General features: G+C 36.0%; 2 protein-coding genes across 5 annotated transcripts in view; both read right to left on the bottom strand.

The window, feature by feature from the left end:
* Nucleotides 1-26138, bottom strand: part of RALYL (RALY RNA binding protein like) — a 704928-nt gene that overhangs the window by 311605 nt on the left and 367185 nt on the right. The gene's annotated exons all lie outside the window — the stretch shown is intronic.
* LOC122211249 (glutamine synthetase-like) lies at nucleotides 24596-25721 on the bottom strand. Its single transcript, XM_042924385.1, is given in 2 exon segments — nucleotides 24596-25116; nucleotides 25119-25721. Coding segments are annotated over 2 exon segments (1104 nt in total). The 5' UTR covers nucleotides 25702-25721.

Raw genomic sequence — 26138 nt, 5'->3', positions numbered from 1 at the left:
AAAATCAGATATACAGAGGACAGTCTGAATTCAGTTGTTGATAAAATAAGAATTATAGAGGCAGAAAGAACAAATTTGGATCCTTACCTCATACCATATACAAAAATTAACTTAAAGTGGAATCAACTCTAAAGTTGAATATGGTGACAGTTTCACAACTCTGTGAATATTCAAAAAATAATTGAACTGTATATGTTAAATAAATGACCTAACCATAAGAATGAAAAGTTTAAACTCTTAGAAGAAAACATAGATGTAAATCTTCATGATCCTGGATTAGACAATGTTTCATTAAATATGACACCTAAAGTACAAGTAACCAAAAAAAAATAGATACATTGAAATTCATCAAAATTTAAAAATTTTGTGCTTTGAAGGACACCATCAAGGAAATGAAAAGCGGAGTCACAGAATGGGGGAAAATATTTATAAATCACATATCTGATTAAAGTAGGTATTTCTCCAAAGAAGATCTGCAAATAGTCAATAAGTGCATTAAAAAATGCTCATATCATTATCAGCCTTCAGAGAAACACAAATTGAAATAGTAATGAGATAAGGCTTCTCATCTATTAGGTTGGCTATAATCACAGGCAGATAATAATAAATGTTGACCAGGATGTGGAGAAATTAGAACACTTATAAATTACTGGTGAACATTTAAAATGGTGCCATCTCGGAAAACAGTCTTACTATTCCTTCAAAGGTTAAACATAAAGTTACCATATGACTCAGCAATTCCATTTCTTTTTTTTTTTTAATGTTTACTTAGTTTTGAGAGAGAGAGAGAGAGTGAGAGAGAGAGAATGAGCAGGGGAGGGGCAAAGAGGGAGACACAAGCAATCCGAAGCAAGCTCCAGGCTCTGAACTGTCAGCACAGAGCCCGTTGCATGCTCATACCTACGAACCATAAGACCATGACCTGGGCCAAAGGCAAGAGTGGGACACTTAACTGACTGAACCACCCAGGCACCCTCATTCCATTTTTTTTTACGTTTATTTTTGAGAGACAGAAAGAGAGAGAGAGAGGCAGTGTGAGTGGGGGAGGGGCAGAGAGAGGGAGATACAGAATCAGAAGCAGGCTGCAGGCTCTGAGCTGTCAGCACAGAGCCTGATGTGGGGCTCGAACTCATGAACTGTGAGATCATGACCTGAGCCAAAGTCAGATCCTTAACCGACTGAGCCACCCAGGTGCCCCTCAGCAATTCCATTTCTAAGTGTGTATCCAAGAGAAATGAAAAGCAATGTGCGCAAAAAACTTGTACATATATGTTCATAGCAACATTATTCATAATAGTCAAATAGTAGAAAAACCAAAATGTAAATCAACTGATGAATGAATAAATAAAATGTTGTACATCCCCATGCTGTGTCTTGTATGAAACTTTAAAATATTATGCTAAGGGAAAGAAACCCATTATAAAAGACTACACGTTATATGATTTCATTTATATGGAATGTCCAGAATAGGCAAATAAATACAGACAGAAAGTAGATTAGCTGATGCTTAGAACAGAGGGGATGGAGGTGGAATGGGGAGGGGGGTCACTGCTAAAGGCCTGGGGATCTCTTTATTTGGGTGACGAAAATATTCTAAAGTTGATTATGGTGACAGTTTCACAACTCTGTGAATATTCAAAAAATAATTGAACTGTATATGTTAAATAAATGAATAGTATGGCATGTGAATTATATCTCCAAAAATGTTACAAAAAAAAAAGCGCTGGATCCCATCAGTCTCTTAATGACTTTTTAGTGTCCACAAATTATAGCCGTGCCCTTCCCTTGAACTCTGGCTGTGTAATACAAGGTACCAGTCTTCCTCATTTCCACATTTTCCATTACAAGAAGTCATCCTTATTATCACATAAGTTTGACTCTACTATATGAATTTATAACACACTAACAGAGTTCTTACCCGAAGATGCCTGCAATTCCACAGTCTACACTGTCTTAGTGTGTGTCATGAAGCTGTGCCATTATGCAGAAAGATTGTTAATAAAAATTAAAGGGAAGATCCCAAAGTCAAAGGAGCAGAAACCATTCCTCTCTTGGGTGTTAGCAGTGAATGTTTAGCAGAAAATATAGGGTTATCTTGGGGGACAACCTGTTTCCAGTGAAGATTTTCTTATTTTTATATAGTTTTAAAAATTTACTTAAAAACAATCAATGTGTTCAATATGTACTATAGGTATCTTTCTGGCCTTATTCCTTAAATTAAAATTTGAACATCCATAGAAAGGGTTAAAGACTAGTCTAAGTTTCAATATTCATACTGTCAATGGCATCTACTACAAAATCAAGCGATCTTTCTCTAAAACCTATTAATTAATTGGAGGCAATTTTTCTTGTGTTTATGACATGTGCTGGGCCCAGTCTCTCTCCTAATAGAAAACTGATATACCAGTGCACATACACGAAAGACCTTGAAACACACAGCAGTGCTTGTTAATACGGTTAAAGCTATGAATTTCAAACAGTCTGTCTTTGTTTTTTCTGGTCCTGGAATTACAAACCCTGATTCAACCTTCAAGCGATACCTGTGAGGGGCTGAACTGTGTCTGCCAAACACATATGTTCTGAACACATTTGTATTTGATACAAATAAACCAGTTGAAGTCTTAACCCCTCGTACCTATTTGGAAACAGGGATTTTGCTGATGTGATTAGGTGAAAATAAAGTCATTAGAGGGAGCCCTAATCCAACATGACTGGTTGCCTTATGAGAAGAGACACAGGCACACAGGGAACATGCCCTGTGACAACAAGGCAGAGGGTGTAAGCGATTCATCTACAAGCCAAGGAACACCCAGGTTTGCTGGCTGTCACCAGAGGCTCAGAATGAACCAATATTGTTGACACCTTAACGTCAGACTTCCAACCTCCAGAACTTTTAGAAAGTAAATTTTTATTCTTTTAAGCCACCCAGTTTGTGGTACTTTGTCACAGCAGCCCTAGGACTATTGTCTTATTATACAGTGCCCACATGTGACACATCCTATATATAAAACAAATCCACTGTGGCCTCAACTTCTTTTTAAGGGAACCAATTTCACCTGGGAACCTGGAGATTTAGTAAAGATAGCACAGGGAAAGGTTTTTATTGTATAATTGTCACTTATGCGAACATTTGAAAGTAACAAAGTAAAAAAAATTATAAACTTTTTATAATTTGTTTACAAATTACATAGGGGGTATATGCTCCCTCTGTCCTTATCATACAAATCATTTAAGATTCAGAGACAATTTTTTACTTATGTGGTATGGTAAACAAAAGATATTTTTAGAAGCAGATGTTTTCTACAACCTCATGGTAGTAACAATCAGCCAGTTCTAAGAAGAGCAGAATTATTTTTTTTCCTTTGGGAATAATATAGGGTAATGTTAACACAGCTGATGGTTCTTTGGAAATAATATTTTGTAAGTCATAATTCTTAAAGTACTCCATTCTGTTCATTACCATATGGGCTGGATGCAAGTAGCATGAGAAAGCTCGTGGTTTGTTCGTCCTTTGTACTCCAAGTAATCTGCTCAATGTATGGGAATCAAGGAGGACATCCTCACTCTGACACTACCAAGAGTCATGGCTGTTGGTGGAATGACATAATCCACAGTTTAACAAAGGAGACAAAAACAAAGATAAGAGGCTATAACACAAAATGATGACTGATATAGCAAAGCGTTTACAAAATACTGTTAGTAAAGAGGACATTTAAGCTAATAGTGTTGAGAATTTCAAGACAAACCTAAAGAAAAGGACATTTTATAAAGCTCTTAAAGAAGAAAGGTGCATTCCCTATGTCTCGAAGAAGAGAAACAGACCAACTTATTTTTCATATAACCCTGAGCGGCTGAGATAGGAGAGTATTTTGATTAAAGCCAAGAAAAAAGCTCTGATGCTATTCAAATGCACCCCATGGGTCCCAACTTAGGAAAACTCTGAAGAACCTTCAGAGGAAGAACGAGTTTTTATTAATGAAAGTATGTAAAATTTACAGAAATATTTTAAAAGACACTAAGGTATTCATTTAAGAGATGGATATAACTTTTGAAATTTTTAGATAATAGAGAAAATCAAGAGACCGACTTCGTTTTGTTTCAGCACACACTTATTCACTGGCATAGATGTTGTATCATTGACTAAAATATAGTCCTAGTAATTTAGGGAAAGGAGTGGGATATATCAGATATGTATCATCAATGATCTAATAACATAAGTCCCACATTTGTAACTACATTGGCATGCAAAAGAAGCCATCTGAGCTTCTGCATAGTATATTCGCCACAAGGTCATTAATTATTTATATGCATGTGTACACACATGCATATAAAACATCTATACCCACCTAAAATCAAAACATCTACGGTTACAACCTCAAAAGATGGATGCACTTTTTGTTAAAATAGGTAATTATTGAAAAATATATCCCTCATATAAATTCTAAATTACCTCTCTGGTAACTTTCTTATGAAAGATATGAGAGACACTGCTATTGCTATCTTTCATGCTGAAAAAGACTTTCTAAACTACATTAAGTGTCTAAGGTAGTATCAGATACGTCTAGACTTCAGGAGACAATTGTGTTTACTATCTATTAACATTGGGTCAATTGGCCTTTACAAATGTGGGGCTCATTTCTGCATGTCAAGAGCTGTTCTCAGCAAAAACAGAATCTGCATTCCAGAACTCTAATTCTGTTTGATGCCTATAGTCTCTGTCATACCATATGCCAGTTCTTTAACCATAATCAAAATCTCAGAGTATCCAGGCTGTGGGAATCCTTAAAATGTTCAGTTTCAACCCCTTCCCTGCCATCGTCCCTACCTCCCTCTCTCTCTGTCACTCCCTTTCTCTCTGGTCCTCATCAATGATTTAGTTATCAAAGGTAAACTAGAGCCAGAAGTGTAGCAAGATTATGCATGAAAAATGCTCATATACCATGTCTGGATATTAAATATCTGTCATGATAATATGGAATACATTCATAATCATATATTTGTGTTCTAGTCCCTAGATCTTACTCAGTTGGTTAAAAAAATGCATTAGGAAGATAGCAAAACTGAGCAGAACCACAGGCAATAGCAAATGAGGAACCCTGAATAAAACTCCATATAAAGTTAAAGCTGGAAAATCATTAGAGAGCATATAGTCTAATCCTATTTTTAGAGGTGAGGAAATCGAGACCCAGGAAAGCTGAAATCATATGGTGCAATATGTGCAAGAAGCTGTGTTCAGTCCTTTGTATATATCATATCATTTGATATGCATAACCATAGGTGTCATCCCCATTAACAGGAGGAAATGGGGAGGACCAAACTGGAATGATTAAGTAACCACCTGTAACCAGCGCAAAGAGTTAGGAGTAGACTCAGAATTCCACCCACCTCTCTTTTCACCAATGCCTGTGCTTGGCACTGACTTGTTACACTGAAAGAATAAAGGCCAGTCTGTAGGTTTCTGGAACCTCAGTCTAACCTTGAAATATACCCTTTTAACTTTTCTGAAATGGATATTCATTTCATTGTTCTTACTTGAAATTAAAAGGGTACATACATGTATGTATGTATGTATTTTTAAGTACATTTAAAAATTTATTGTAAGCAGATGAAGTGTAAAAGCAGTCACATATGATGATGCAATGTGGAGTCTAATGTCGGTGCTCTTCCTGTAGTTTTAGAGATCACTAACAAAGCACATTTACCCAAAAAGCATGTCTCCGTGTCTCTCAAATATACTATAGGCTAAAAATGTGTATATGATATAAGGCAATGCTTATCTATTATTGGACAATATCTTTATTCTTTTTTGTAAATCAGAGAGTGATAAAGGCAGAAATAAATTTAATAACAAAATATATTCTATTCTCTTTATGATTATTGAAACATTTTATGAAAATTATCATTTTACTACTTTGTCCTGATAAACACAGTAAGCTCAGTTCAACTAAAGTTATTGGCTCTTTCCTCTGTTCCAGATGCTATTGTGGGATAACATAACCTGTTATAATCACATATTTGATTTGGGGATCACTCATTACCTTTGTTCAATAGTATTTAAAGGCCCACATTCAATTAAGAATTTCATTAATGAGGTTTGATGTTGATGATGACAAAAGATTCAGTGACATTAAAATTAGTGATTGTTTATAGCAAAAAGTTCAACGGAGTTTAAAGAAATTTAAACCATACATTTTAGATATCGTGAATAGTCATCTCTGTATCAATTTGCAAACTGCATCTATATACAGAGAAAGAAAGACACACAAAGAGAATGAAAGCCTTGGTTATTTCTGAGTAGAGTAAACACTGGTATTTTTAAAAAGAAACTTGCTATCTCCAAAACTTTAAAAGTTAAAAAGAGTTCTGTCCCTGTGTATTTTCATGATATTATCTACTATCATCTTCCTATGGCTTTTAAATAGAATTGCTGTTTTGAAGTATGGAAACCAAGTAAATTACAGGAATGTTTACAGAGCACCTGAGTTTTATAGATAGTGCTTTTTCCTCTTTTCTTTTTTCTTTTTTTTAAGCCTCCCATCTTGGGTAGAATCACCAGACACCCTCCCCTACAAATACTCTGGTTAGCTGCTAACCAGTAAAATAAAAGCCAGAACACAGATGAACAAAGGTACAAAAGTAACAACGGAACAACAAAGGAGAAATAAACCATTGTGAAGGTATAATCAGAAGGGTCTTAACAATAAATAAAAGCCACAAAAATCATGAAATTCAAGAGGTAGTCATGACAGATTCTAGCTTCAAATTATTTAACGATAATTCATAGTCTTGAGGTCACTTCTGACACATTGGATCTGTAAATTTCAGTTTCCATGATTTTTTCACGTTCTTTTTCTCATCATTATCACACAGTGCTACACCAAAGTCTGGCTTAAATAGTGTCCTCTTTAACTCACGATGTAGAAGCATTCTGTGAATGATATTGTTGGGAGGCAATTCTCCATGGGTTTCTTGTGTTTCTGTGTGTCTTATGAGAGGTACTAACTGAACTTTCTTTGAACTATCTTTTCAAAGACCGTTGCATATAGCAAACAGCCTAGGAAGACAGGATCCTATTTTCTTCCTCTGGAGCAGGGGAAAACCAGCTTCTAACTATTATAAAAAATTTGTGGTTCCCTAAGCAAGCTCAGGTTTCTGTCCTGTAATACAACCTCCCAGGCATTCATGCACAATCTTGGCTCATCTACCTTACTCCTCTGTGCTCTGATAGCTTGAGGAACTGACATATGCTGATTCTCATGCTCTTTGCTGTACTGTGAGTAATAAAATCCTCTGACTCTAATCCAGGAGTCTTGGGTCTTCTGTTAACATTCATGAAATTGTGATATCCTCTGACCCAAGAATCTTGGGTGTTCGGATAGCATCCATAAAGTTGAGATAGGCTAACTTGTTAGCATGCAAGCTAGGTAAAACCTCAGACTCTTCACAATTCTTGAATGGTATCTCTCATTAAAATATCATTTTAACACTGTGGTAAATATTGCTCTTGTATGTTGTTCAAGAAAGTCCTATTATACATTAATTTCATAATATGGCCAAATATTTTTGGTGTGCTTCTAGTTCAAGGCTTCTAGACCTCCTACAGGAGATAAAGATACAAATAAAATTCGGTTACTAATAGTACAGAATTTACTGCATAAGAACAAAATCTAGAAATGAGCTACACACCTACATAAATACCTATACTTAATAAGACAGAATATACATGTCAATGAGAGAGTCGATGGGTCATATAAGTGAGAAAAAAGTACAATCCAGGAATTGTAGAGTTAATGATTTCTTCCAGATTTGATTGCAGATATGCCTTTTATATAGTCTACTTTCATGGCATATACAGTCAATGTTTGGAAGTATCCAACAACACCAAAAAGAAGGCACTCACCACCTTGCAAAACACTCATTTCCATATTTGATAGCTGTGGTTATTAACACATTATTTCTTGAATTAAAAACTGCCTAAGGAGAAATTCTATAGCCTCATCTGCCTACAGCTCTAATCTTCCTTCTGCAGAAGCCTCCTTCAAATGCTGTGTAATATTCTCACTCTCAGTTGGGCTCTTAGTCAGCCATTCGTTTCTCAGTATATGTCTCCCTCTGCGACATCTGCACAAACGATCATTTAAGCCCAGATACACAAGTTTTCATATTGTCTGTTAAATTCTACTTTACTGGTATCAACCTTGAATTCCATCCTATTGAAATAATTTTGAATCTCGATTCTGTGTTATGGCTATAGCAAGGCTACAACGTAATTTTAATGATAACAGGACGTACTACAAAAATTACTGAAAGAGCTTTGCAATTATATATTGAACCAATGATTATGCATAGGCTTAATGTTTGTTACCTATGGAAGTTTAGCAAAAACAAAAAAAAATGAAGTACAAAACTTCTGAACACCATTGAAGGGGTTTCATGTGATATTTCCCCTTGCTATTTTTAGGAGGATGATAGATTAATTATCTGACCTCTCTTTAGGGAAATGAACTAGGAAGATTGTGTGTTGCAAAATGTTCAGAGCAGAGGAATTAAACCACATAGTGTTCAGTGTTATTAATGATAATGTATGGCCACTGGAGCTAAGAAGCTTTCATATGTTCCCTTCATTTCTCTAAGTAATTAGATCCTTTCATTAGAATACAATCAATTTATCATGTTCAATGTACAGATAATATGATGATTGATGTCTTTGCCACCAGCTACATGATATAGAAATATTATATATGAATTTTTAATAATTTTCTAAAACAGAGTGTCTGAATTTATTTTATATTCATATGTTTCTTTTCCCTTTTGGCATTCTTATTGTTCCTCTCCTAAAATTTGACATAGATTGTTAATTTAAGTTGCCATTAGCTCTCGGGTTCTGACATTACCAGATATTATCAGCAGAATATGATTAATATAATAATTGGGTTTTTAGCTATGAATTAAAATAATAAAATACATACTATCTGTTTAAAAGTATTTTCCTGAACCTAATCTGATGTTCTAAAATATATTTTTTCACAATTATGTTCATTAATATTTCATAAACCATTATATATAAACTATGCACCTGTATGTAAAATATATGCCATTTCTAAGTTTGTTGTAGGATTAATCTCATCTGAAGTTAGTAAACTTGTATTATTTTAACTAAATAATACAATAACCTGCTAATTTAACATAAAATTAGTGACATGGAAATTAAACATAATGTCTATAACTGGCATACTGGACAGGCTGAATCTAAAAGGATACAATTAGAAAAAAGCTTTATTTTTTCAAACCCATATGTTCAATATGCTTTTGGGGATTCCCTTTCAGATCCCTTGAAACACCTCCATGAGATTTTGTAGCCTTGTAGTCATTGTCAATGATTAGAATGAGTCCTATACTGGAGAGTGGGGGAAAGGACAAAAACAAAAACAACTCAAACAATTATTAATAACTCCAGTCCTAAGTAAATCTAAATTTCACATTTACATCCAGTTAACTGTACTTTTCCTCCTTCATTTTGGGGTTGAACTTTGGGTCTGGAACCCCCAGTGGGGAAGGAAGTGGGACTTAGTCTTTAGCTCTACAACTCTGTATTTTCCAGGGTCAGTGCAAGGAAAGGGAATTTAAGGCAGATGTGCAAAAAGCCTTTGTACTAATTTCTCTGTAGTTCTCACTTGGCTAAAGCTTGTTGACCACCTCACCATGCCCTCCACTATGGCACATCTAAAAACGCCAGCCTTTGCATAGGGCACATTTGTGCCTTCTTCAGAGACACTGCCCAGAACATATTCCCTTTGCATAGGACTGCACAGTCCCTCAAATGTGCTATGTGTGCTCTAACATCCCATCCATCCCAGCAACCTCTCCCAGTGGCACACCTTACAGCTTCTTTCTGCCTCATCTAGTAGCTCTTATGTTCAAGTCATGTTGATCACTTGAATCATTTCATCGACTGCAAACTTATACGTTGTACATATTCTTTTTTTTAATGTTCTTTTAAAAAATGTTTATTTATTTTAGAGAGAGAGAGACAGAGACAGAGCGTGAGCAGGGAGGGGCAGAGAGAGAGGGAGACACAGAATCCGAAGCAGGCTCTGGGCTCTGAGCTGTCCGCCCCGGGCCTGACGCAGGGCTCAAACTCACAAACTGTGAAATCATGACCTGAGCCGAAGTAGGAAGCTAACTGACTAAGCCATCCAGGTGCCCCTACATTGTACATATTCCGCAAATGCAGAAATACAGACCTTTTCCCTTATCCTGCCCCCTGCCCCCTCTTTTTTTTTTTTTTTAAACAAAACCAAGCTTGGAACAAAACCAGGGCATGGGAATCAGGTAATAGTCACTATGTTCATGTACATTCCTTAATGTCATGACCTGAGCCAAGCTCTTTCAAGAATTATCTTACTGAGTGTCCCTCAAATGCAATGTTAGTTCTACACATTGCTGTAGCTGGGTACTTCATCAACTGAGGAGAATAATACTAGCCTGGGCCTTCCAGAAGACCCCAAAATTTTAAAAGTATTCCCTTGGCTTAGAGGAGAAAGTATCAGTATCCTCCTGTGTGGGGGGGGGGGTGGAGAAAGTGGGGTGGCATCAATAGAAATAGAGGCGGGCATATGAAATCACACAATATTCTCCATGAAGCTGACAACTCTACTTCCATGGCTTTCCATGCCACCATTCTTTTGAATTTATGGCCCTCTCTTATATGGGTGGAAGGAGAGAAGGAGAGTTAAAAGCTACTGAGCACATCTGTTGTCAGTTATTATGAATGTGTTTAGACATTCTTAGTAGAGTGTAGACTATTCATCATCTGTTGTTTGATTATTGGAGTTTCAGCAATAATCTGAGACATCTAGAAGGTCCCATTCAATTGGTCCTTATATTTCATATAAGTACTTAATTTAAAAATTTCAGTTAATAACTACAGCATGTTACAGTGTTTTCCCTAGAATATCCTTCATTTTGATTCTTAATCATAAAACTTCTCCTACTGGAATAAGTTTGGAAATGCTGCATACTATATCTCTTCCCTGGGAGATAAAAAAAATTCTGAAAAGCGCTATAGAAAAAATATATACTTATTTAATTTTATTTACACATTTTTTATATAAGCTACTTATTTTTATTTATTATATCTTATGGAATAAGTACTGCTAGAACACCATCTGAGGAACAAGTATTTAAAAATAAGATTTAAAAAGTAATATAATACTTCTGAAATTCAATGTGATCACTTTGAAGACAAAATGAATTGTAGGTTAAAGTCAGTTATCAAAGCCTTAAAAACATGAGTGATTCTCTAGGACTTATTATCTTGCCACTCCATCTCAAAGAAGCTTGCAACTTCAAGTAAATGTAGGAATTAACAGAAAATCTACTCTGATACTCTAACATTTAGCTGAAAAGGCTGTATTTCAGTTTTGCCATTAGAATGAATGAAGAAAAGATCCACTTTTAATGTATATTTATTCTATGACCCTATGTTCTATGAACAGATAAAATGCAACATCAAGTACAAATAAATTTGTATTTAACTGGGCTACATCCCTACTTTTTTCCTCCTTAAGCACGAGCATTGCTACTTGAAGCCTTTGCTGAAGTTACTGATTGTTGTGCTTAATGATACGTTTAGTGGCAATCCATTTTTCAGGCTTGGACAGCTGAGATACCAATGTTGCTCCTTAATCCAGACAAAGTGAACCAAAATGAGTCATATAATTTTCTTACAGCGATGTAAGAATCACAAAAATATATTATGTGGGACTCTAACAATACCGGGTCAAAACATAGGAAAGAACATGCCTCTTCAATAAGTCCAGAGCATTATCAGGCCATGAAATATGCTTATAAAAAATAAGAATATGAGATTAACCTTTAGCCCTAGGACCACCAGAAACCTGCAGTGGACAGTTTTTGAAAGAAAAGAAAACATTATTTAGTATTATTTTCCAGCTCAACTTTGCCATATTAGCTTAAGACCAAGCATTTAAATAGTTGCTTCTCTGGATAATAACCATCTGTAATTCAAATTATAGGTTCATTATACATTTATCAATACATCAAATGAGGAAAAGCTTCCTAATTTTCTAACAGATTGGATCTTAAGGCTTTATTTAGGGAATTATTAAGGAGATAGAATTTAGGCCTTGATTACGTCAGAACTGGATTTAAACTTCTGCTCTGTCATCTTCATTGTTCATCACAAATTCTTTTAAGTTGGTTTTCTCACGTGAAAATGGAAATCGAACACCTCTAGGTTCTTAAAAGCTTAAATTTGGCTAGCACATGGTAGTTCTCAAAACAAGGCTGGTGCCCTATTGGAATCAGGAAAGTATTCTAAAAAGCACACGTGCTAAGGGATTCCATACCTTTCCTTTTTCCAACCTGACACTATATCTCAGTATTCAGCACCCTGGGCTGCAAGTACCAACTTACTTGTGTGTACTTTGCATGATGGGTATCTTGAAGATAGGGACCATTTCTTGTTCCTCCTTTGTTTCCAATATACAGCAGATTAATAGGTGCATTTGGCATGTGGTAATATAAAAATAATAATTTTCTGGATTAAGTCATGTGACAATGCAAACATTTAGATGTGTTTTGCTTGTTTTCATGATTATTAAAGTATATTTAAATGAAGCATAAAATGTTCATCTGAAAATATTTTATATTACAGTGTGGACATGAAAAGCAATAGTTGTTCAATATATATACACATATATGTATATGCAATATGTGTGTGTGTACGTATTTACACTTAATGCAGACACACACATTACTTGTATTTCCCTCATTAAAAACTTAGGTCTAGCACCTCCTTCCAGTTATACTAAATGCAGATTATCATCAGTACTACGAATCAATAATATCCACTAATAATGTTGACAATTATATTCATTAATAAACATTTACTGAGCTCATGCAATGACTTTAGAATGTACACAGCACCAAATTAGACTTTTCCCACAGGGCTTTTATTCTAAATTAGACAGACAGACCAGACACAAACATAGAGAATGAAGGTTAATGCATTCAGGGAAAGAATGAGTGACATCATGGCATATACATCAATACCTAATACTTAAAAGGAAAGTGAAAGATTCTAAATTGCTTAATGCAATTTCATCACCATTATAAAAAAAAAAATACCTGTAACAGCCATCAGGACTCAAGCACACATTCTGGGAGAAGGTTGACACAAATGTCTCAAGTCAAGGAAGGACCCTGAATACATTCATCACTGAACAACTAGTAAGGCAGAAACAAGGGCTGCATTATCCTAGATTCTGAGTAACATGGCATAGAACAGAGTTGCTCCAGGGATAGCTATTCATAAAAGGCTTTAAATGGAAGTGAAAAATCACCTTTCTAGCAGTGTCTTTATGATCCTAAGAAGATATAGGAGATGGAAAGACATGTGTTTCAGCGGATCTATTATCTCTATGTGACCATTATTTCCTTTTTTTTTAACTCATGAATCTTTAACACAAGCTTTAATCAAGCTTCTTTTGCTTCTGCATATCTCAGTGATTACAAAATGATATTATTTCATGGGAAAAGAAACTTGAAATAAATTACATTTAAATATTAATAACTTTTAAAAAGAATAATAAATAACCAAAATGATTAAATCTCTATTAAATACATCCCTAAATATATTTATTAAATTTTAAATCTAGAAAGATATATATTTTTTAACATTTATTTATTTTTGAGAGAGAGACAGAGAGACAGAGCACAAGCGGAAGAAGGGCAGAGAGAGAGGGAGGTACAGAATCTGAAGCAAGCTCCAGGCTCTGAGCTGTCAGCCCAGAGCCCGATGTGGGGCTCGAACCCATGAACTGTGAGATCATGACCTGAGCTGAAGTCAGATGTTTGACTGAGCCACCCAAGCACCCCTTGAAAGATATTTAAGAAAGGTAAAAAAAAATTATGTGACTGTACTACATTTGTTTCCATATATTCCTCTGTATATGTTCTTCCATATAATCTGTTTTCATATCATCCAGATTTTTTTTGTAATTAACAATATATCCACTATCACTGAATATGTGAGTTAGCTTGACTTTGCAATCATGGGTTATAGTCAGACTCTGAATCTTTCTCACTGAATAACTACAGCTAGTAAATTTACCATTCTAAGCCTGTTTTCTTGACTCTTCAGTAATAACTTATATCACAAGTTTTTGCAAGGATTTAGTAATACAAGAGATTTTAGCCTCCAATCAATGCTTGGCATCCAATACATACTATTTCATCAAAAATGTTGGTTTTATTTAGTAAGTTGTATAATTATTCAGGGATGTTTCCTTCACTCTACCAGAATTGTAAAACAATTTCATCATAAGATCTGAAAGTAAACAGGAAGAAAGTTTACTACAGCTGAAAGATACAGCTTTCATCAACTGATTTTATTACTCATATTCAGGAAATCAACAATTAGTTTGGAAAACCTTCCAAATCAACAATCTGGAAGCATTCTTAACCTAGCCACCCACAATTCTGATTTCAGTAAGAACACATGTAAAATGAAGAGCAAGAAGTCAATAATGTTATTTTATTTCATAAAGAAAGCATTGTTATTTGTTAGAAGACCAAGAAAATGTTGGACCAGTTTCACCAGATAAGTAGAACACAGGGACAAGGAAATCAAAGACCAAATCACTACCATTGATTCTGTTACTAAGGCAGCTCAGTGTCTTAGTGTGGACACTAAGATAGATGGAGTCAAGAAATAAATCAAGAATGTAATCAATTACTTAGGAGTAAAGGAAATTTAAATTAGTGTCTCATAGCATCCCAAACTACAGGTAGCATTTAGTTATAAAAAGTATATATTTAATATTGGTAATTACAATGAGGCATAAATCTATAGCATATTTTATGAACTTATTTGTAGGTTATTGCCCTAATAGGTTCTAGACCACACTAACCCCTTATGGAGGGGTTAAGGACAAGTTCAAAGTCAGTTACTTTGTTAGCAGCTGAGAGGACTAGAACATAGCTTTCCTCGTATCTAACTGGTGTTTTCACCGAACACCATCTAGATTTTTAAATAGTTTTCTTACCATCATCTGTGAACTATAAATAGGAGGATAATAGCAATGTTCTGGAAAATATTCAATATTTTTAGCAGCACAAATCACACGGGTCATGTGAAGAACTGACAGCCTAGAGAGCCTTTAACAAGTAAGTGCACTTGGTTTCAGTTACATTATAGAATGGGGAAAGAACTGTGGTTCACATGCCAGCCTGATATATCATTACCAAGATAGTATGATTCTTTGCGGATTTATGCCTTTATACTCTTCATAAAATAAAAGTATAATTTGAACAAAAGGCCAAGTTAAATTTGCTGTAACAGTAGTTATCATTATGATTTAAGCATTCTTTGATATTTATTGGTTAACATTAACCAGTGATAATCACTGTGATACCACAGTGTGATAGCACTGTTGGAGTATGAAGTTATGGTTAACCATATATGAACAGCAAGTCACCGGCAATTTGTTAGCCACTTAGGAAGGACTCAGATACACTGAAGTTTATAGATAGGGAAATCACAATGAAGCTTTGTGTGGAACTCTTTTCTTCTGTTTTACACTAAAATAAGTATCAGTAAAAAAAAAAAAAAAAAAAAGATACCTCATTACCCTAATTTTATATAATTGATTATAAATGCTTTAAGTGGCTGCCTGGTGATTATATCAATCTGGAAATTTACTTGGTCTGATTAGTTGTAGACTATTTCAAGAACACAAATAATATTATGCAATAAAATATATCATAATTAAACTGTTACAGAATGTCCTCTATTGATTGGGATAGATAACTACTCCATAGTGTTGATTAAAAGTCTTTTCTCTGTGGAATAATCCATTGAGAAATTTGTCATAATGACAATTTCTGGACAAATTTTCATAAAATACATTGCTTACTGTATACCAGATACTATAATAAGCATTTTGCATGGATTATTCCATTTAATACTATTGATATCCTATAAAGTGGGCTAATATTATCTTTAATAACAAAAGGGGAATAGATGTTTAGAGAATTCCAGTAACTTTTCTTTGTATACAATAAATCATCTTATTATTTATTTATGTATTTATTTATTTAAATTCAAGTTAGTTAACATAAAGTGTAGTATTGGTTTCAGTGATTCATCATTTACATATAACACCCAGTGCTCATCCCAAGTAGTGCCCTCCTTAATGCCTATCACCCAGTTAGCCCATCCCCCCACCCACTGCCCCTCTAGTAACTTAATTAAAGCGAGATTTGGAGCTGGAACTTAAACAAAGATTCATCATTATATTAATAGCTTTCTAAGACATTTAAACCTAACAGTTACTGAACACATAGTGTGCCAAGCCTCTGCAGAATACTTAGCATGTTATCGGTTAATGCAGTTCTCACTACCCTATAAATTATATGTGCAACAAGGTGGTATTATGTCAGACTCTGGGCATGCAGAAATTAAATCTCTGGTGAATCTCTGTGTACAGTGAGTGAACATCTGGAGTTAGAATAGATAGAGACCAAACATATTTCATATATCACACATAACTATGGATATGGGGAAACAAATCATCAGAAAGCAAAACTATACAGTGGTTTTAAAACATGTTCTCAAGTTCTCTGACACTCAAATGGAAAGGTGAGGTCTCTACCAACTCCTTTTGAATTTGGCTTATCTGGAACTAATAGAAAGGAGAGGAAACGACACTGTGGTCTTTCTAAGGCTAATCCCTGTAAGGCAATGCAATTTGGGTCCTACTTGCTGGAACACCTGCCCTTGGAGACTTGAGCGCACATGGAAAAAGTCTAACCACAGAGTCACCAGGCTGTGAGGCCAGGCGACACTGAGAAGCCACAAGCAGGTGCTTCGGCTGACAGTTTTTGTCTTTGCAGTCTCCTGAATTAGGCACCAGATATATGAACGAACAAAGATTCCAGGTGACTCTAGTTCCCAAACACTGAGCCGTTCTGCAGAATTTGTGTATCAGCAACACATCACTCCTGCTCTGCCCTTTTAGATACTGACCACACAATCTGTGAGTATAATAAAGTAGTCGTCTTATCTTGATAAAATTTGGGGTAATCTGTTATGCAGTAACAGCAACTGGAACAATGCTGTTTAATAATTTTAACGATAGTCATAATGATAAGATATGCCTCTGACAGCAGAGATTCTTTAACTGTAACAGACCATTACCAAAAAGGACTTGAAAATATATTTTAGTGTTCAATATAGAGAATAAAATACATGGGCAATCAATTAATATTTCATTTATGGATTTCAAGCACATAATGAATGAATGAGTGGGATGAAGGTAAAATGATCTAAATCTGTGCTGTTCATGGTAGCTAGTCCCTAGCCCCATGTGGCTATTGATTAAATTGAGATGTGTCTAAATGTGAAATACACACCAATTTGAAAACTTATTATGAAAAGAGATGTAAAAAAAAAACCCCACTGATAATTTACATTGATTAACCACTCAAACACTATTTTGGACACTGTCTCAATAGTGTTTATATTGATTACCCATTGAAATGATAAAATTTGGCTAGTGGGTTAAATAAAATATCTCACAAAGTAATTTTCACCTGTGTCTTTTATTTATTATTGTTACTTTGACTCCAAGAAAATTTAAAATTTAACTGTGTTTCGAGTGACATATTTATTGGACAGAACTAGCTTAAACTATTATTCTTTCTTAAACTATTAGATACTTACTAAATAAAGAAATAGAATAGAATCTAATTAATCGTCCTCATCTTGCCATAACTTCCTGCAATAATGAAAAGCAAGAAGACTTATTTTGGTTTTCCTAATGACTTCTATAACCCAAGTCAGTAATATGTGAATTTTAATTGCTATCACTCTAAAATAGGGACAACAACAACAAAAAAGACTTGGTTTTAGAAACACACAGTAAAGCTAATGGAGTCACATTAGATACTGAATTTTATTAAAGCAAAGATGCTTTATTTACTATTTCTTTGTAACTATTTAAAATTCTCATTATTTTAAATTCTTTAATTTTACACTAAATAGCATGAATCAAAACTTTTCACATGTTTTATTTTCTCATTAACTTTAAATTTCTTTTCTCTCCACTCTGACCTTTTACCAATGGAACTGATTTATATTTTCCTAGATTTTCACATCTCTGAAACCAGAGATCAGAGTGATAAAAATGTGATAAAATGATCTTTAAATGGAATCGAAATATCTTAGGCACTGTTAAAAAACATTTTAACATTTCAAACATAAGAAGATCTAAAGATTTTAGTTAAATTATGGAAGTTTTTCTTTGAATGTTAAAATAGCTGTGCACATACAAATTAGTATACATTTTAGCCTTTCTACCCCTCATCAAAACCCACGCACTCTAACTGCAGGCTGACTTCTTTTTTCCGGCAAACTGGGGCTTCCCTTTACCACTTGCCATCCGTTCCTCTGTCACTCTTAATTCCAGACTTCACTCTATCTGCCAGGCTGCTTGAGAGCTGCCACGGGTTTCATCTTAAAAGCCTGACATTTAGCCTTTTCTTCTCAGCTTCAGTCAATCAACTATTTGAACTTTGTGAATGTACCTTGCAAAATAGGTGGATAGTGTCAACCTGACTAAAAACTGTGAGATTGACTGTTTCCTTCCCTCGAGAAGTGTGTAATTATGCCAAATGCAACTGTTGGCTTGCTTGTCTGATGGCCTTTCCATCATGCGCTCTCCTCAGAAAGCCCTGAACACTGTCAGATAACAGCTGTGTGAAGCGGTCGGTGTCACCTCTGGGAAAACACCTGTCAGCTTCCATGTACAGTCAAAAGTTCAGTGAACAAGAAGACAGCCAAGGAGGTGGAATTACAAAAAGAGAAATAGATGCTGGTAGACCAGAAATCAGATTGGCCAGGAGTTCTGCCAATGACCAACAGTCGTTATGTTCTAGAACGGTATAAAAATCTGACTGAGATTTACAAATTCAAGTGCCTTCAGGAGCCAGGCAGGTAAAATGTATTTGTATTATGACTGCTACTAGTACTGTGAAAATCGTTGCTGGCTTGCTATATGCCAGGTATTATGTTAGGCAATATACAATATATTCATTTAACCTTCACACAAATGCTATGAGGGAGACACCATGATTCTCTACATTTTACAGATAAATAAACTAAAGCACTGAGTAATGTGCCCAAGGTCACACAGTAAACAAATGCGGGATTCAATTTCGAGCTGTCTACTACCAGAGACAGTGGCCTTAATCTCAAGCCATACTGCTCTTGGGAGTGGGGACACCTATGTAACCTGGAGAGCAAATGTATTACCTGAAGGCATTCAATTCTGATTACAAGAAGCAAATGCATCTGCAGTCCAATTCAGCTACTGATTTATCTACCATCACAGGCAAAATACAAGTTGGCACAATTTTTTCTAAATTCCAGCCATGTGTTCTCATGTAATTTCAAATAAACATAAACATCTAGCTGTGCAACTAAATTTTACTGACAGTAATCAAAATGCATGCTTTCAAAAGTATTTCCTATAGTTATAACTACTTTACAGTATTCCTTAATCTTTAAATTCATTTCGTGTTTTATGCGTAGTTCTCAGGTAAAGAAGAAATTAACAAAGATTTTATGGTTTACGTAAATAAAGTTTCTCTCTTCTTCAGTCTAAAATGAAAGTTTTAATGAGTCTTTTTTTCAAACCAACAAATAAATGATCGAAGAAAAAAATATACTGATTGTTGCTGATGGTATGTTATTTTATGATCAAATCTATGCCTGTGACACTTTACTTTTAATATTAACTATTGGATAAACTATTATGAAATATTCTTCTTTTTTATAATTAAGGCAGGGTGTGATAGGATAATCATTTACTTTGCATCCAGTATTTTGATTTCCAAAACCTGTAGTCATCAAAGTTGAAGCTGCCTTCAGTTACTTGCTGTCTCAGAAGCAAGATTGCTGACATAACTTCTCGTAATTTTTTTATTCACTTAATTTTCTAGTATGGACTCTTGGATATGCAAGAGAGAATTCTCGCCCATCATCTTGACCTGATTAATAAATAAAGAAGGGAATGTTCAAGTCTGTGTGCATTATGGCACAAATTGATGTACCTGTGCGTTTAGACCCAGCTTCTGCTGTATCAGCAAGACAAATCCCCAAAGAATGATCCTTTATTGACTGAACCATCCTCCCCCATCTTGTGAGGAAGAATACTTTCCATGCTGCATTAGACAATTATTGACCAGTACTAATGTCTAAAAATGTAAAGTAAATTGCCTCATGGAAAAATGTATTCTCAAACTAAACGAAAGCAAAAACAATTGTACCCCTTCTGGGATTCTACGGAAAGAAGCCAGCCTTTCAAACTATCTTTAGTTACATTTTAAAGGAGTTCAAACATTTTTTAAATATTTATTTATTTATTTATTTATTTATTTGAGAGAGAGAGTGAGAGTAGGGGAGGGGCAGACAGAGATGGAGACACAGAATCTGAAGCAGGCTCCAAGCTCTGAGCTGTCAGCATAGAGCCTGATGCGGGGCTCAAACTCACCAGTCTTGGTGAGATCATGACCTGGGCCTAAGTTGGACGCTTAACCGACCGAGCCGCCCAGGCATCCCCTTTTTAAAGGAGTTTTAAGGGGCGCCTGAGCGGCTCAGTCGGTTAAGCGTCCGACTTCGGCTCAGGTCATGATCTTGCAGATCGTGAGTTCAGGCCCCGCATCGGGCTCTGTGCTGACAGCTCAGAGCCTGGAGCCTGTTTCAGATTCTGTGTCTCCCTGTCTCTCTGGCCCTTCCCCTCTCGAGGTCTGTCTCTCTCACTCTCTGTCTCTCAAAAATAAAAATAAACATTAAAAAGAATTTAAAAAAAATAAAGTTGTTTTAAAATGAACTTTTCGTGTTTCATATAAAGGCATATATTTCAAATACAATATTTTGTATTTATATTTGATTATAAACAAACAATAGACACCTGTATTTAATTTTGACTTATAAATAAAAAAGAAACAGACATACATGAGATTTCAATGGGAGATTCAGTAACAAAATAAATAGAAATACTTTGAATAGAAAAGACTTTTAATTTCAATTGTAAAATAAGAATATAATGTCATTATTATAAACCACAGTCATTTTTTTTCTTTTTCATTCACAAATCTGAGGTTGAAGACCTCTACATAATGAAGGGAGTGAAATGAAAATTAAAAAAAAACCCTGTTATGACTATTGTGATACTGGGTGAAAATGGCCAGAATTTTCTTCATTCCTGAAACTTTTATATGTCACATAAATAAGGGTTCAATTACGGACACAAAAGAGAAGAATATGATGAGAATTCTTTTTTTTAATTTTTTTAATGTTTATTTATTCTTGAGAGAGAGAGGGGGGAGAGAGAGAGAGAATAGGGGAGGGGCAGAGAGAGAGAGAGAGAGAGAGAGAGAGACAGAATCCAAAGCAGGCTGAACTGTCAGCACAGAGCCCAACACAGGGCTTGAACTCACAAACAGCGAGATCATGACCTCAGTAGAAGTCTGATGCTTAAGGGACTGAGCCACCCAGGTGGCCCCATGATTAGAATTCTTAATCAACTTTAGTCTGATGACAAAACAATGGAGACAAACCCAAAAATTTAGATTTGATGATGGTTTAAAAATGCAAGATAAAGCATCATTTATTCCCATTTTCAGCCATGACAGAGTTACTAAAATCACCTTGCCTTAAAACCTGAACAATGTATGTGAAACAAACACGTTCAGACATTTAACAGCAGAAAACACAGGACAGAATACCCAGAAAAGGAAATGTGAAGTGAACTGGCTTTCTGCCAGGAGGCACTTGCTAGATCATTGCATAGGAAAAGTAGGCAAAGGATGCAGCTGAGCAGAGAGAGCAGGCTTTTTGAGTTGAGGAGGCAGAGATGTATGCGGGAGAGAATGGAGGTGGTTGGGATATCTAAGCATTGGAGAAAGACATCCAGAAGTCTGCAAAGGGTTTGCATGAGGTTGTTGGCCATTCTAATGGGTGTGTAATAAGTATCTCATTGTTGTTTCAAGTTGCACTTCCCTGATGATCACATATGACTTCGGTGAAGTGTTCGTTAAGGTCTCTGGCCATTTTTTAATGAGGTTGTTTGTTTTCAGGATGGACTTCAAAAGAGAGATTACAAACAAGCTAAAGATTTAAAGGAAAACATGAATATAATGAAGGGGAAATGAAAGGTATATTAAAAAGCCAAAGTGAACTTCTTTGGATTAAAAACCACAGTATCAGAAGTGAAGAACTTAATGGATGGAATTAATAGCTGACTGGAGACTACCTCCAAATTGATCATGGAAGACACAGCAGTATCAAATAGCCAAATTGAATCACAGAGAAAAATAAATGGAAAAAAAAAATTACAAGTACTTCAGAAACCTGATAAAAATATCAAGATGTTTAAAATACATAAATTGGTGTTTAAGACAGAAGGGGAAAGCAGAAAGTATATTTGAAAAATATTCTAAATTTAATGGAACCAATAAACCTGTCAAAATCCTAAGCCAGATAAATTAAAAGATAGCCATACCAAAGCATATCCTAATCAAACTGCTGAAAACCAATGAAAAAGAGAAACTCTTAAAAGCAACTTGATGAGAGAAGACTTTTTGTTTTATTTGCACATAGGAGCAAAGATCATCATAGCCTTTTCATCAGAAAATGTAATTAGAAATCAATGGAATGACATTTTGAAAGAGCAGTAAAAAACTTGTCAAGCTAAAAATTCTCTATCCAGCAAAATTGTCCTTCCAGCTAAAAATTCTCTATCCAGCAAAATTGTCCTTCAAGAATAAAGACAAAGTATTCAGACAACCAGCAGCCAAGAGATTGATTGCTAGCATATCTGCATGATGATTTTCAGTAGAAAGAAAAGGTCACCAGAAGGAAACCTGGGTCTACATATGGAAACAAAGAACACTGGAAATGGTAAATATGTGGATAAATACAAGATATTTGCCAATTTTTAAATTTCTTAATTGTGTGAAGCAAAACGTTTAAAACAAAAATATTACTAATATATGATGAGTTAATAATATATGTAAAGTGTAACATTAAAAAATAGCTAAATAAGGACAATAAGCGACATAGTGAGATTTGAAGGTAGATTTTTGGTGGTCCTACAAAGATAGGGTCTATGTTAAGTGTTGGTCCTGCTTTGTCCCAGAAATCCTGTTTTATGCCTTTCATACTGACATAATTATTGAAGAGAACACTCTTTCACTCTCAAAGGAGCCCTAGTTTTTAAAGAATATATCATATGATATCTCTAATGAAGTGAGACAATGTGCCAATATTTATGCCATAAATACTGGTTTAGAGCAATAGGTAAATCTGATGCCTGAGAATCTTCTAGGGAGCCTGTTAAAAATAGAGCTGTCTCCCCTCCCTCAACACTCTCCCCAATCCTAGTAAATCTGGGGCAGGACTTAGGCCTTTAAAAATTTAACATATTATTTGAAACAACTCAAATTTTGAGAATCCTCTATTGTATAAAAAAAACCAATAGCAAACCAATAGCAAACACCAATGTAAACATCTTGTGCAAAAATTAACACACTTTACCGCTACAAGGCTTTCAAGGGATCCTTATGGCCTAAGTGTTTCTTTCTAATATACTGTGTAGCCCAGAAAGATCTTGGAAGGCCTTTTTAACTAAATCACTAACAGACCTCTCAGTCCTATGGAAGTCATGAAGAAAAAAGTGAGGGCAAGTAATACTGTAGTTCATTTCTTATGCTGATAATTTGAATTACTCTAAGATGTGATTATGTCCATATTCAATGAAAATGAAGAATGGAAAGAAGTTGTTCTATGAGACGGGAGAAATTTAAAAAGGAACTGTAAATAAGACAGTCATATTCAGATATATGAACATAGTCACTTTGAAAAACCTAACATAATCACAGACTTAAGAGTATATTGGTTGTGTAAAACAGCATTAACTCTCTTATTTTATTTTATTTTGTTTTATTTTACTTTACTTTTAAAAAATGTTTAATATATCAAAAGGCCTGCTTTAACGACATGCTAGTGCCAACTTAAAATAATCCCAATAACCCATCAGGAACATGCTCAAGTTGACCAGCCAACTCTTATTTCTAAGAGAGAAAATCCACCAAGAGAGGAAATCCTAACCTAATCCCAGAGTAAGTAACCCATCCCCCCACCCCAGAACTCAGCTACCTCAAAGAAAAAGCTCTCCCCCTCCCTTCACAAATACTATGCTCTGTCCAGATAGCTACGCCTATTGGACAAACACACCTGATTAAAAGGAAACAGTGGTTATGTCTCCCCACCTCCTCCCCACTAATGTACTAGACAGCTTCAGTAACGGAAAAAAGGGGGGGATGTAAAAAGATTAAGAACTTGACCCTTCTATCCTGGTCAAAAGAAAGCAAGAGATGTTAACTGGGCATGAGGAATAAAAAAAGACCTTGATATTCTGACCTTTGAGTTACAGCTATTAGGACAGTCAAGAGAGGGGCAAACACGGAGGCAGGATGGAGAATTAGGGGTTTGATGGCTGCAAGTCTAGTCCACTAAGTTTTTGTACTGGAAGTGTTCATCGCCAGTTTCAACGAGAAGACACATGCGGATGAGGGCTCCTGTCACCAAAAAGAGGTCACAGTTGGCAGAGGGGCGATGGTCTTCAAAGTAACCTTTCTCCTGGCCGACAGTCCAGGGAATGTGGATGCTAGCACCTCGGTTCGCCACGCTGGCAGAAAAGTCATTAATGTTGGAGGTTTTGTGGAATCCCGTTAGGCGCTGGGCATTATCCAGGCCCCCCTTGGGATCATAGGCTTAGATGTGGTACTGGTGCCGCTTGCTCAGTTTCTCGATGGACTCCTCAATGTACTTCAGACCATTCTCCTCTCTCATGGCCTTGGTGCTGAAGTCGGTGTGGCAGCCGGCACCATTGCAATTCCCAGGAATGCGCTTAGGATCGAAGGTTCCTATCACTCCAAAGTCTTCACATACACGATGCAAGATGAAACAGGCCATCCAGAGATGATCTCCCACGTCGGTTCCTTCACAGTGTCCTATCTTGAATCCCATTGGACAGGCATGACCTCAGCATTTGTCCCACCAATCTTGATGTTGGTGTACAAGCAGGCCTGGTAGTGAGCCTCCACAATGTCCCATGCCACAGTAGTGTATGGACCTTGGGGCCCAGGGAAGCCGTTGGAAGACCAACCAAAAGGGGGCCCACCTGTGCCCATGAGAGTATATTCCTGCTCCATTCCAAACCAGGTGTGCTGATTGCTCACCATGTCCAATATCTGTTTACAGGTATGCCTTAAATTGGTCTCTGCAGGCTTTCGGTTGTACTTGAAGACTTCACAGAACACCAGCTGTTTGGGGTCCTTGCAGAAAGGGTCCCGAAATATGGCAGCAGGAACAAGATACATGTCAGTGTTGGAGCCTTCAAACTGAAAAGTACTAAAGCCATCAAAATTCCACTGAGGCAACTCTTCTATATACTTGGGTTCACTTTCCAAGGTCCAGGTCTTGCAGCACAGGCCTTCTCCAGCACCATCAATCCAAATGTACATAGCTTGGACTTTCTCGCCCTGAGGCAGGGACATGTACACCTGCTTGATGCCTTTGTTCATGTGGGGACTCGCAGAGGTGGCCATGATGGAAGCTGTTCTGGGCTGCGAGCAGGCAGCAGGGCGGGTGGGCTGCGAGAGTGAGGTGTGGCGAGAAGAGGAGGCTGGGTGTACTGCTTAGACGCTCTGCTCTTCTCCCATTCTCAGCTCTCTCTTATTTTATTTATTTTTTTACTTTTTTAATGTTTATTCATTTTTTTGAGAAACAGAATGAGTAGGGGAGGGACAGAGACAGAGAGAGGGAGACACAGAATCTGAAATAGGCTCCAGGCTCTGAGCTGTCAGCACAGAGCCCAATACAGAGCTTGAACCCACAAACTGTTAGATCATGACCTGAGCCAAAGTCAGATGCTCAACCGACTGAGCCACCCAGGTGCCCCATTAACTCTCTTCTTGTAAAGAGATGGGGAAACTGAGGCTTAGTGAGTTTCAATAATTTAAATAACTCATTCAAAAAATAATAA

Source organism: Panthera leo, chromosome F2 (assembly GCF_018350215.1).
Source record: "Panthera leo isolate Ple1 chromosome F2, P.leo_Ple1_pat1.1, whole genome shotgun sequence".
NCBI lineage: Eukaryota > Metazoa > Chordata > Mammalia > Carnivora > Felidae > Panthera > Panthera leo.
The sequence above is the reverse complement of the archived record's forward strand: the minus strand, read 5'-3'. Positions and strand labels throughout refer to the sequence as shown.